The sequence below is a fragment of the Populus euphratica genome, unplaced genomic scaffold (assembly GCF_000495115.2).
Source record: "Populus euphratica unplaced genomic scaffold, PopEup_1.0 scaffold1922.1, whole genome shotgun sequence".
Classification (NCBI taxonomy): domain Eukaryota; kingdom Viridiplantae; phylum Streptophyta; class Magnoliopsida; order Malpighiales; family Salicaceae; genus Populus; species Populus euphratica.
This window is the reverse complement of record NW_011501775.1, coordinates 10,334-23,565: the sequence shown is the minus strand read 5'-3', so window position 1 is coordinate 23,565 and position 13,232 is coordinate 10,334. Positions and strand designations below refer to the sequence as shown.

Sequence of the window (13,232 nt, the reverse complement as noted above, 5' to 3'; positions counted from 1 at the left end):
CAAATGACAAATGGTCAGTTCGACGACACAAACGACGACGGTTCTATCAAAAGACTCTTTTGACCCGTTTCTCTCCCTCTCAGCATCTCAGTCCACGCGCTTTCCAACACCATCTCCTTACACAATTCCCAAGAAGACCTAAAAGAACAAGGACACAAACATGCGACTAAAGAATAAACCAACTCAGCTTAAGAACCCAAAAGGCGTTAATTACAGATTAGTCCATGTTATTTATCATAATTAATTAATTAATCCCTATAGTATTATTAATAATGAAAACGTCCCTCAATCAGCATTGATCATCCCAATGTAGTTGCTTTTCGTTTTGTTTCAAAGTTTATTTTGTGATAAATTTTACATATGTTATTTTATTTATTATATTTTTTGAAAAAAAATGAAATGAAATATTCTCATAAATAGTTTCAAGAATAGTAAGTACATATTCTGACATTGTAAGTACTAATTAATTATTTATATTAAAGTATAGGGACCGAGTTATAATTTACTCAAAAGACAAACCAAACAGCTGAAAACGTTAAGAAAAGAGAGAGGCCAGTCATCATGGTCTTCGTCCCCAACCCACACCACCACCAGCTCCCATCCAAAGAAGAGATAGTTATTCAATTCAGGTGAGGCAATCAACCAAACAAACGCCACCAAATTCGATTCCACGACTCAGTTACTGAGTCACTGTTTATTTATGGCTGAAGAGAAACGAATCGAAGAGGAACTCGCCTGTGCGATCCTACTAGCAGAACGGGTTCGCTCCGCCGTCGACGAGGCCGAGTCCTTCAAGGCCGAGTGCATCCACGTGGGAGATCACGTTGACACCATCGTCGAGAAGCTGCGTGCGCAGGTCCGCTCTGGCCAATCCTTCTACGAGCGTCCCATTCGCCGCATAGTCGCGGAGGTCTGCAAGAACATGGAGCGCGCTTTAACCCTTGTACGCAAGTGCAAGCGCCGTAACGTCTTCCGCCGTGTAGTCACCATCATCAGCGCCACCGATTTTCGGAAAGTGATCAATCTCCTAGAAGCTTCGGTTGGTGACATGAAATGGCTGTCCAGTATCCTGGACTCCAACAATGATAACTACGGGATTGTGATAACCCTTCCACCCATTGCTAGCAACGATCCGATTCTGGCTTGGGTTTGGTCCTCTATAAGTTCCATTCACATGGGACCTTTGCCTGAAAAAATTGAAGCTGCTAATCAGCTTGCCTCACTTGCTCATGATAATGATAGAAACAAGCAAATCATCGTGGAAGAAGGGGGCGTTCCCCCTTTCCTTAGGCTTTTAAATGAGTCTGCTTCACCTGATGCTCAAGTTGCTGCTGCCACTTCGCTTTATCACTTGTCAAATGATGAGGAGAGGGTGGGGACTATTCTGGATGAAGCTGGGGTTCCAATTATTGTCAAAGTGCTTGCGGATTCTCCAATGAGGGTTCAAACTTGGGTGGCGCATTTGGTGGCAAGAATGGCGGAGCGCAACTCGATTGCTCAGAATGAGTTTGCAAGGGAGAATGCGATTCGACCGCTGGTGACTTTGTTGTCTTTCGAGACCTTCATGGATGATCAAAAGAGTTTTGTGGGTAAGCAGAGTATTCATTCCCTTGTTCAGATTAACCAAGAAATGGAGAAAAAATCGTTAATTGATTCGAAGAATAATCACCATTACCGCCCGTATGTGAGTTCTTTTTCGAGTTTTCATAGTTCGGAGGGGAGTAGTAGGGGAGGGAGTAATCATAGGAGAGAGAGGGAGAATGAGAGTCCTGAAGTTAAGCATAAGCTGAAAATTAGTTGCGCGGAGGCTTTGTGGATGCTTGCCAGAGATAGTGTGTTGAATAGCAAGAGGATAACAGAAACAAAAGGGCTTCTTTGTTTGGCTAAATTGGTTGAGAAGGGAGAGGGAGAGTTGCAGTTCAATTGTTTGATGACGATAAAGGAGATAACTGCTGCAGCTGAGTACAATGCGGACCTTAGACGTGCTGCTTTTAAGGCTAATTCCCCTGCTGCCAAGGCAGTTGTTGATCAGCTCTTGAGGGTGATTATAGAGTTGGATAGTCCTAAATTGCAAGTTCCTGCTATAAGATCGATTGGTTCATTGGCCAGGACTTTCCCAGCTAGAGAGACTCGAGTAGTTGGCCCTTTGGTTGCCCACCTTAGCAACAGGAGCCAAGAAGTGGCAGCAGAAGCTGCCATAGCACTAGGGAAGTTTGCTACTCCTGAGAATTTTCTGTGTGTTGCGCATGCAAAGGCAATAATCGAGTTCAGTGGTGTACCGCCTTTGATGAGATTGCTTAGGGGAAATGAACCGGCGCAGTTGCATGGGTTGATTCTTCTCTGTTACCTTGCATTACATGCTGGCAATAGTGGGGCTCTGGAACAGGCTAGGGTGTTGAATGCCCTTGAGGGAGTGGACCAGAAAATGCTTGCGCAGTTTCCTGATTTGAAAGAACTGGTGTCCAAGGCAATATATCACATCAATCTCTATCACGCCGGAACGCATTCTCAAAGGCTGCTGTATGTGCCTTGAACACTAAATCTGTGAGTTAGGGTATCCACCATACTTTTTGGTAGAACTATCCTATTGTTCATAGCTCGGTCAGGTTATTCCCTTATAAAAAAAACTCGTACAGAAACAGAGTTGGTTCATATAGAAACACAGAAACACGTCATCATAACAGAGTTTTCTGGATATTATTGGTAATTAATACCATTTGTTCATGCCTTGCAAATAAATCAAATTAGTTATAAATGTACCGAGTCCCTTTTCTAAGTTGATCCCCTTTGTATCCATCAATATGGTTTATCGTTCACATAAAACCTACTGTGCGTTGCTTCCTGGGTTTTGTTTGCCGCTTCCTTTACAGTATTGGATTGCTACTGATGGAGGCAAAAAAAAGTTACACTGTGGAGGCTAAAATTTGTGCTCTCGGATCGTTTGAGGCATAATGATTTCTGATATTTAGTTTGAAGCCCTCAACTTCTTCAGCCTTCAATAACATCAGTTAGTCTCCGAGGATGAAATGGCTTGAGAACAGCAGCTATCATTTGTTTGATTACTCCTTGTTTCATTAGCAAGCATGCATGATGCTCCAACGAAGAGGAAATATCAATCTGCTGACACTGACACCCAGGATGCAGCAGTGGATGGAGCAAGAGCTCTTGAATGTGTTTCAGTCAAGTGCATGGTATTTATTTTTCTAAGGTGTCCAAGTCTCGATAATGGAGAAATCCTTCTCGTTGTTAAAGGTACTTTTGTAGGAAAAAAAGATCTGTTATAATCGATAGGAAATTACCAGTTAGCTGGCATATACTCGGTCTTTTACCGGACAAAAAAAATGCGTAGGTAAGTTATGCTTTAGAAATGATTTCGCTTTTTTTAAAATGAAAAAAAAAAAAAGGTTAGCGCCACTTAAAGTTAAAGAAAATGCCAGAGCTAACATCCCACAAGCATGAACATTTAACCAGTAGAGTACGCCAGACAGAATTTTACCATCGACGGCAATGCTATCTACAAGAACAGAACTCTAATTGGACTCCCACAATGATTTTATAATCTTGGTTGCACTCCCCACTAAGACAACATTATTTTTCTCAAATCTTCTTGGTGGTCATCACGATGACCAGAAGAATAGTGGAAGCCCCACACTCCCAGTACCTGGTGGCACACAGCACATAGCAGTTTACTCAACACGGCGCACCACCATACACACCTATCCACACTCTCGTCGTAGCCATAACCTTGCAAAATTATCAAAGGTGACCGCTAACCAGGACTTTGTCTCATGAATTGTCATACCCGAGCAACATAAGTTTTGACAGTTCAACTGATGAAAGAACAAGCAGCGGAGACGACATTTTAACCACGCTCAATGGCATAATTGCTCTCCATGGTATCATGCCAACATTTTCCCTCTTCGCCAAAGAAAACAGCACAAAAATGGAGAGGAAGTGTGCCAAGATATCCGAACAAAGGCTGAAATTTGTCTGCATAGTTAGATAATGCCCCTAATTTTGACCTTGGGATTTTCAAATTTAATGTCTTGCAACCAACAGGCCATGAGATTATCCTGATCTGCAAAACCAATCAAACAATTAGTCAACCGAGACGCTCATACAGATGCACACATTGAATTTAAGTGTATTAAAACAAATCTCTAATCTATTCGATTGAAAGTACTAACGAGATATATAATGAAAAAACAAAATCAAAAATCAAAATTTTGAAGGACTCAAGAGATAGTATCTAATTAATTAATTAATCCTTTGTACTCTCAATTTCACTTTTTTTAATACCTTTGATGCTGAAATAAGCGACTATAATGTTTAGCCAATTTGTGTGATTGCTGCATTTATGCTGCCACTAATTTTAAATTGCGAGGGCCCGAGAACAACAATTTGTATCGCAAAACCTTCCCCATTCATTTTCAAGAAAGCATACAGTTCGATTCTCTAATTGCTCATTGCTCATGGGACTCGAGAAAAAATCTTGTTAGTTTATTATTCCTTTTCAATTACAGAATATTGAAACACAAGCAACCTATGTCTCCAATACAGTGGTCTAAAGCCAGTAAATTTATAGTATGCCACAAATAGAATGACATTTCATGATCAAGGGCATAAGGACAAGTTCTTGTAAAGCATGTAAGTGAAGGGAAAGCCTATAATTCAAAGATTTACAAACCCGGATGAATACCTCAGCGAGATGAAGGTAAAGCACGCCAATTATCAGCAAGATTCATGACACGATCACGTGAAGTTGCTGATAGTTGTTGTAAAATTACATTCTTGACATGAGCTGCTGCTGTTTCACCAGCACGAGTGGCAAGTTCCAGATAAACTACAGCTTTCAACTGCTCTCCTTCCTGCCCAAAATATCACCATAAGATCCTTAAACAAACCAACAAGTAATATAGAAGAGCTATCTGCATAGTTCATATCTAAGTTGCAGATATGATGGGGAAAGAAACTGTTGAAGCATTAGCCCTATCCCACGTGACCTCTAAAGATAGCATGGGGCTTCGACATTGGGTTTTAGCTTTCTTAGGTTGGATTGCAAAGTTATGCTTGGGTAGTTGGCAACGTGTATTTTGACAAAGCATCAGTCCTAATTCTTTTCCGAATCACAGGTTTCCACATGAAAAAAAAGAAAAAGAAAAAAAAAGGAGAGAACACCAAAAAGATGAAAGCAAGCAAAAGATCACAACTCAAAACACGAGTCCAAACAAACACAATGCCAGGTGGGCACCCTTGGAAAAAAGGGAGAATGCAAAACAGACATGCAAGTCAAATGTGCAAGTATCCTGCTCTCTCAACTATGCCCTTCCCATCCACATTTGTTATAATCTCCACCTTAATGCAACCTTTCACAGAACAAATTAAATTAATTTACTTTATTCACTGCCTGTCCTGCATATTCAAATAAATATAGGTTAAATCAGCAATAACATACAGAAAAGAGTCCAAGTCCATGCTCAAACTGAGCTTTACTATGACCACGATCTGCTGCCCGCTTCATCCATTTTCTTGCTAGTCGATGACTCTGAGCCAAACCTTCCCCAACAGAGTAACACAATGCAACATTGTACATTGCACGCACATATCCACCTTCAGCCGCTTTTAGATACCACCTAGCCTGCATGAGAGAAAAGCTCACTAGTTCTGAAGTGAACAGGCTAATCCACATATTTATGGTAGAAGGACAAGAAGAGAGATCCTTACAGCCTCTTGTAGATTACAATTCACCCCACTACCTTGATGTAAACAAAGTGCGAATTGGTATTGAGCTCGAACATGACCAGATTTTGAAGCCTGAAATAACCATTTCACTGCTTCCTTACGTTTCGAAGGTTCAGCTGCACATACAATAATAATCATAACAAGCACATGATTAGCAACTCATGACCAGATCTTGCTTTATTGGAAGCTACTAGCCAGTCCTTTTTATTTATTTATTTATTTATTATTGTTATCAATGTTTTTCCCTTTCTGGGTTATTTTAAAAACGATTAAAACTACAAAGTACGTTCATGTCATGACTAGATATTATCCGGAATCAATCAATCAAGAGAGAAACTCGCTACCTTTCAAACGAATATTTGACAACTCAATTTAGCACCTTTTCCAACTTTTCTACATTTTTTTTGCTCCCTTCGCATTGCACAAAACAGAAACAAAGGAAAAATGAATAGACAAGAAATTAAGAATTAGATACCTTGCAAGTAAGCAAGTCCAAGATTACACTGTCCAGAGCGGTCTCCAAGCTTAGCAGCCTTCTCATAAAGGGCAATTGCCTTGTCTTTGTCGCCAATTTCCCAGTAAAGAAGACCAGCATCAACCATAGCTAGGGTGGACCCACGAGCCGCACCTTTTAAAAAGGATTCGAGAGCCTTGTTCAAATTAGGACGCACACCTCCTCGCCCATGCTTGAACCGCTTTCCCCATTTTAAGAACAGCATCGCTTCTCTCAACGGCCGAAGCCCTTCGCTCCATGACTTGCACACCAACGACGCGGCTTGCAAATTAGGCAGCGTGAACGATGCCGCTATTTTGGTTAGTATATCGAAGGGAAGTTTCGAGAAATCACCATCTGATGATCTTATTTGCCGAGAAGCTGATGATGTTGACCAGAATTTGGAGGTAGATTTGAACTCTGATTGATGGAATTGGTGTTTGATCGGGAGCGATTTGAAACGAGAGCCGTCTGATCGACCAGGCCACGTACTCTGCTTCATCTTCTTCGGTTGAAGTGGTGAGTGTGAACACTGAAGCGGGCTCCAGATTTCTGATGGAAAGGAACGGAACACCGAGAAACGCTGTTACGGTTTGAGGAGGGTAGATACGAGTACCGTTTCATAAGCTACATCATTGATCAAGTGGGGCCGTTGAGCTCTGGGGGGAGTCACATTCTCGAATATCCTTTTTCTTGTGTTTATGATGGAATTAGAACCTCAGAAAAAGATTTGTATTTGTCTCATCACCCAAGAGGCCAAGCCCAACCATACAAAAGGCCTGGATCCATCAATGACGCCAACTACAATACTGACGGGCTTTTTCCATGGCAACTAAGCCCATTCCAGAACTACTTTTGAAGTCACACCACATGCCACCATTTGTATCAATGCATTAGACCAATATAATTTAATATGTGAATTTCTTATTGTAAAAAAAATATTTATCTCTTTACGTTCTATCCACACACTAATTAATAAGTAGGTTTGTTTCTACATTTTAAAAATATTTTTTAAAAAAATTAATTTTTTATTTATTTTAAATTAATATATTTTTAGTGTTTTTAAATTATTTTTATGTACCGACACCAAATATAATTTTTAAAAAATAAAAAAATTATTATAATATATTTTAACATAAAAAATTATTTAAAAATTAACTGTAATTATACTTTCAAACAAGTTTTAAATCTGTCTTGGTCTAGCATATCGACTCCACTTCTAATTTTTACTGGGTTGTGAAAAAAATTCAATTTAAAACTTACATAATTGATTTGATGTTTAAATTTATGATTTAATTAGAATTTTAAAATATTTAAAATAATATTATTTAAAAATAAAAATTCCAGTGATATTATTTTAATTATCCGGTCAACCTATACATTCTATAACCAATCTTTAACTAGGTAAAGTTTAATAAACTTTGATAATATCTTCAACTTAATATTATAGATTAATATGTGAACTGATCCATAAATATTTTTTATTATAAGAAAAAAAGAATTTATTTGTCTTTTATTTGCAATCTAGTATTGCCCATCAAATAAATGAATAAATAAAAAGATATATTTTCCTTGATAATAAATTGATGAGTATACGGAAGATATCTCATCCTTGTATTTTACAAAATGAGTTTCTATCATCTGGGCATATCTTCCATATCAGAAGGTTGAATCATGATGCTCCAGGCAAATTCCACACTAATCATTGCCTCTTATCTTGCATGAAGCCAGCACCATTAGTAATTTGTAATATTTTCAGTTTAAACTATTTGATTAGCAGTAATCATGATGCTACACATGATGCTACACAAGCAATCTATTCCAGCTATTGGATGAGGCGATTCCATGTAGAATCCACTTCATTTGGGAAAACTTCTGAATCAATCCGAGGCATAAATTGCTCGGAATCTACCGTTACTCTGAAGAAAATCGGAATCGACAAGATAGACAGTCAAACTTGATGGCTTGGCTCCTCAAAAACTATGAACACGACTATAGGCTTGGCCTAAAGAATCCACAAGTATCTTGGTCTATTATTTTAATATATCTTTTTAGAAAAAGAAACTTTAAGAAATATCATCTGCCGTCGGCCACTAGAATTTTATGGTCGGTAGAACTTACTGTTCGAGGAACCTCATTTTCAACTATACATCCCAGTGAACACGACCCCACAAGCTTACCAGAGCCAAGAGGATGTTGACAAGTGATAGCGCTCTTTACTCTATTAAACTGGTGCAGTGCCCTGACGATCATGCAATTGATCACCGTATGCCAGAAATAAAATCTCGTCACCTTCTCCGAGGAAAGATGTACTGCTTGCTTAAGATGAAGATGGCGTTCTTTCTTACAGCAGTCAGGACCACTACGAATCTGGCGACCTTTTTCTGGGTGTTACTATAGAAAATCCAACGTCAAGCTGATAATATGTAAGCATGCCCAAGTTCCGAAAAAAAAAAAAAAACTTCTTTCAGAAGGAAGGAAAGCTGTTTCGATGAAGGGATGATCACACCAACAAATCCCAAAGGCGTTGTAGAAAATGCTATCTTATAGCATGGATTTGGCATTGCGCTGATCAACTCTGTAAGCATCGGGATTTCTTTCGGCTTATCATACCTTAAAATGTTGCCGCTTTGAATTTATCATAAAATTAATGACTGGCTTATCAGACCTTAAAATGTTGACCCTTTGAATTTATCATAAAATTAATGACTGTTTTTTAAAATAAATAAATTAATTAAAGCTCGTCACTTCATAAAGTTCCAGGATTAAACCACCAGATTACGCACATACAATTTGATAGTTTCATAATTAAACAACCTCTTCTTGCTGTTCTTTGTCGGAATAGGATTTAAAAGGCTTAATGGCTTCATAAATCTTTTGAATAAATAGATAAATCAAAATTTAAGGAAGCTATTTAATTTTTCTTTTCTATGCATCCGATTATTAATTGAATATATATAAAAAACAATTATAAGAAAAAACGCCTTATTTAAAATCAATTTCTCCTTTAAGAAAAAACTTCCACCTCTAGATTTTATGTTTTGGATAAATATTTAATATTTATTACATTATACTATGCTGACACTTGACAAAAACAATAATAAGTGATCAAAATAGAAATGACAAATGCTGACCTCCCAATTCTTGGTCAGGAGGCTTCTGATATCTAAGATAGTAGCTTTAAATATATGAAAATCAACTTGGTCCTTGTAAATCAAGCGAATGGCCTCCCGAAAATCCGAGTTACACGGGACTCTCTTCTATGGCCTCGATCTCGAGCTAGGAGAAGACCATGTTTCCATGCTAGTAGATTTCACATATGGAAAGCCTGTAAATCTTATTAAAAAATAATATAAATTATATATTAAAATTTTATATAATTTAAATTATTGAGTTGAAATAATTTTTTAATATAATATTATAATTTTAATGGTTAAGTAATTACGAGTTTAAATTTTATTATTTTTAGTTAAGTAGTTATGAGTTTAAATTTTATTATTTTTATTTATTTAATAAAAATTAAATATAAAATAATATAAGTTTATACAAATTTAAAATTTTAAAAAATTTTATTTGAAAAAATAAATTAAAATTTAATATAAATTATAGCTCCAGGAAAAAAGGAAGAAAAACTGACCATTACAGAATGAAAACAGGGCGACGTCCTGAAAATATATGTTCTCTCTGCTCTGCATCAGAACAGAGATGCAGAGCAGAACAAAGATGCAGAGCAGAACAGATGGAGCTCCAGTAACTGTACAGGAAAAACTGTAAAATGCCAATCAAAGGGTAACTCGTTAATTAAAAGAATAAAAACTTAACTTGGTTAGAGAATTAACGCATATGTTTGCTTGCATAATTGGTCTCAGCAGAACAGATGGAGCTCCAGTAACTGTACAGGAAAAACTGTAAAATGCCAATCAAAGGGTAACTCGTTAATTAAAAGAATAAAAACTTAACGTTGTTAGAGAATTAACATCCAAATCCGAAGTTCCAAACTCGATCCCTAGGCATATGTTTGCTTGCATAATTGGTCTCATGCACCCATTAAAATACTTTGCTCTCTTGTCTAGCTTAATGGTATAATAGAAAACTTATCGAGAGTTGAACATTAATTAATATGTAAGCTTGCACTAAATCGCCAATCACATATGATATCCATGGAGGGCGCTCCATGTGATCTCCAATGAAGATACTATGCTTCCACTCAACAAATCAATATTAAAGATGAATAAACCATTTATGTGGTTGGATCAAGAGATTTCTTCTCTTTATAGTTTTATATTTGAGTGTTTGGTTGCTCATATGATGGCTACTAAAAACTTACATGTGAAATTAGTTGTGGTGCGTGCAAGCTGACCATACACCATGTTAATCTTAAAAAAATATTAAGGATGAACAGTGTTTTCGTCCTTGTAAATTCATCCCTGTTACACTTTCATTCTTGTAGCTCCACGTTTATCAATGTTACCCTACAGTGTTTAAGGATAAACAACGTTATTTCTCTACTGTTTTAAAAAAATTAAGTTCAAACAAAGGCGATAAACTATTGCTATCTAGCCAGGTGCCAAGACAGACTCGCAGCTTTTACACAGACGTGGTGCAAATCCATTGCCTCGGTACAGCTCCGATCCCGAGAAAGCTTTCTTTAATGTCACTAAAAGAAACCCAAGATTAGGTGAGCGTCCCCTAGCTAGCTATCTATACATGCTGTCGCTGTTGTATCGGATGCTTTGCTTTCATGATGAACATTAATATTCTGTACCAAGTAAACAATTGGGTGTCCTTGATTATTAGGATTAGATAAGACTAGATAAGTTTGTGTGTAAGTGCCTTCGTCAATTATTGGCATGAGATGCCAAACTTGAGCTTGAGAATTTTAAATAAGGTCCCCTCAACTTGCTGCTGGCATAGGATTCTAATCTACCGATCCATATTTTATTTGTCCTTTTTAATGGTTATATCGGAGAAATCACTTGGGGAGAACCTTCCCGGCCAGCCCCACTACCGTGAGAGTTCAAGGTGGTGGGGTGGGTCACTAGCTAAGAGAACAAGTATGTTTGATATCTTGATAGTTTTTACTGATATAATTAAAAGAAAATTATAAATTATAAGCTCCTATAAGGGAACTTTTTAGTAGAATTCATATAAAATCACAGGATAATCAAAACATAAAAGGTTTGATTAGGGAGTCAATGGCAGCAAGGGTTGAGGGGACTCTGTCTCGGTCGATCAGGCCATGGAGCATCTTCTTAACTTTGAAAAGGATATACCTTTACTTAGATGTTGACTTGCATGTGTCAATATTTGGTACGCATGGCCATGAACAGCCCCATACAGAGAGACGGAAAGATATCTACAGCTTGTGTCAGAGGAAGAGAACAAAATGAAACTATTGTTACTCGGTGGTTGCAACTCAGCTGATGCTGATGTGATGTTCTAAAACATTATGTGTTTAATTTTCTTTTACAATAAAAACAAAAAACAAAACATTGGCGTGTTTTAATTAACCTAAAAAATACACAAATATTACCTTGGTTATTATGTTTCTCTTGAACATGGTTGTAAAATAAAGCCACTGCTAGAACAAAGAATATAAAAAATAATGATGATGAAGAGAACAATTTAGTTTGCTAAACATACAAAGAAACATGTCAGTGAATTATTCCAGATTTTATTTACTTATGAAACCTGTACAAACAATAATTAAGATCCTCCTGCTAAAAAGCTAACGGCGCCTGCCTAACCGGATCAAACAAAGGAAATTAAAAAGAAAAAAGAAGAAGCAAATCATGAGTAGAGGAGGAGGCAAATTGAACTTGGAAGGAATGAATCAATGACGATCAGTTTGCCCTTTGGACGAAAAGGGTTTCCAAGTCAGGGGGGGTAAAGAACTCCCTAACACCACTTGTGTAATTACACTTGAAAGTAGCTTTTCGCTTCCTGGGAGCCGGAGGGCACACCAGTCTAGAAGGAATTCTTGCTTCTTCACTGGTAGGCGTTGTTGAAGCAGTAGTACAGTTACTCTGATCATCATCTTCGTTGATCTCTTTCTCAACTGGATTTGTAGATATGGGCTTTAAAGGAGCTCTTAGAGGAATCCCAGCAATAACCCATCTCTTACTACCATCTAAATCCAAGCCACCATCCACGGCTGGAGGCTTCTTCGAGAACCCCATGTGGTATGTTTTGGATCCAAAACTAGCACAAACCAACAGTATTATTATAGGAGTAGCTAGGTAGCCAACAAGGAATAAGGAATAAAGCTTGCTAGCACACAGAGAATAAATAAAGCTGAGAGGTTCCGTGATTTGTGTGGGGATCGGTAGAGAATCAAATGAAACCAGAAGGAAAGTGAATAGCAGAAGAAAAGTTGTAAAGGGAAGATGAAAGAGGAGATTTGGTTAGATTCTTGTGAAAGAGTCTTTGTGAAGCTAGTTAGGGAAGCTACGAGCTAGGAATAAATGGAAGAAAGGAAGGCAGTGTTCTAGCTAAGCAAAAAGCTTTAAATGCGGATGAAGACCGATCACTGATGTCCAATGTGCTGTTTATACCAACCAGATTCTTCGTGGCTAGAGTGAGAAAGAAAAGCAAAGAAAGAGAACCCGAGGACGAACCTCATGACATAAGCTGATCTATTTAAGATTTATTTAGTAATTAAATGTAAATCAAAAGATAATATTTCTTGATAGGTGGTAGCGGAATCGTGGTGGTGAGTAATTTATGAAAAAACAAATTTACTATAAGTATATTAAAATAATTTTTATATATATAATTTTTATTTTTAATATTAATATATCAAAATAACTGAAAAAACACTAAAACATATTAATCTAGTATATTTTTACAACAAACATATTTTTAAAACACTTTCAAACATAATTATAAAAAAAATAATAAATATATACTTAGTGTTTCTTTAAAATAACATTTCAAGCAGAGTTTTTTCTAAAATATTTTAAAAATATTAAAAATATTTTTTAAAACATATTATTAT

The 13,232-nt window shown here is 37.1% G+C and overlaps 3 protein-coding genes across 6 annotated transcripts; 1 reads left to right on the top strand and 2 right to left on the bottom strand.

Annotated features, from left to right (window-relative positions):
• The first annotated feature begins 482 nt into the window (after positions 1–482).
• ARO4 (armadillo repeat only 4) lies at positions 483–2,779 on the top strand. The gene has a single exon (XM_011016369.1). The coding sequence runs from the start codon at positions 701–703 to the stop codon at positions 2,531–2,533; it is 1,833 nt and encodes a 610-aa protein (XP_011014671.1). The 5' UTR covers positions 483–700; the 3' UTR covers positions 2,534–2,779.
• Positions 2,780–3,357: 578 nt separating this feature from the next.
• Positions 3,358–7,051, bottom strand: LOC105118420 (F-box protein At1g70590-like). Of its 4 annotated transcripts, none has more exons than XM_011016373.1 (5): positions 6,218–7,048; positions 5,725–5,858; positions 5,456–5,638; positions 4,688–4,868; positions 3,358–4,073 (listed from the first exon to the last, which is right to left on the bottom strand). In XM_011016373.1, the coding sequence occupies exons 1-4, from the start codon at positions 6,735–6,737 to the stop codon at positions 4,701–4,703; spliced, it is 1,005 nt and encodes a 334-aa protein (XP_011014675.1). In that variant the 5' UTR covers positions 6,738–7,048; the 3' UTR covers positions 3,358–4,073; positions 4,688–4,700. The 4 variants fall into 4 exon arrangements, with proteins under 4 accessions (XP_011014675.1, XP_011014672.1, XP_011014673.1 ...); XM_011016370.1 differs by having other exon boundaries at positions 3,358–4,078; positions 6,218–7,047; XM_011016371.1 differs by having other exon boundaries at positions 3,358–4,078; positions 4,700–4,868; positions 6,218–7,047.
• Positions 7,052–11,841: 4,790 nt separating this feature from the next.
• LOC105118421 (uncharacterized) lies at positions 11,842–12,833 on the bottom strand. Its single transcript, XM_011016375.1, has one exon. The coding sequence runs from the start codon at positions 12,412–12,414 to the stop codon at positions 12,079–12,081; it is 336 nt and encodes a 111-aa protein (XP_011014677.1). The 5' UTR covers positions 12,415–12,833; the 3' UTR covers positions 11,842–12,078.
• Between the last annotated feature and the right edge of the window lie 399 nt (positions 12,834–13,232).

Excerpts from the sequence above, each read along its gene's own strand:
- ARO4 (XM_011016369.1), top strand. The coding sequence starts at position 701 with ATGGCTGAAGAGAAACGAATCGAAGAGGAACTCGCCTGTGCGATCCTA.
- LOC105118421 (XM_011016375.1), bottom strand. The coding sequence starts at position 12,414 with ATGGGGTTCTCGAAGAAGCCTCCAGCCGTGGATGGTGGCTTGGATTTA.
- LOC105118420 (XM_011016373.1), bottom strand. The coding sequence starts at position 6,737 with ATGAAGCAGAGTACGTGGCCTGGTCGATCAGACGGCTCTCGTTTCAAA. Across the intron at positions 5,639-5,724 it reads ATTGTAATCTACAAGAGGCT|GCTAGGTGGTATCTAAAAGC; the intron begins GTAAGGATCTCT and ends TCTCTCATGCAG. Across the intron at positions 4,869-5,455 it reads ATGGACTTGGACTCTTTTCT|GAAGGAGAGCAGTTGAAAGC; the intron begins GTATGTTATTGC and ends TATTTTGGGCAG.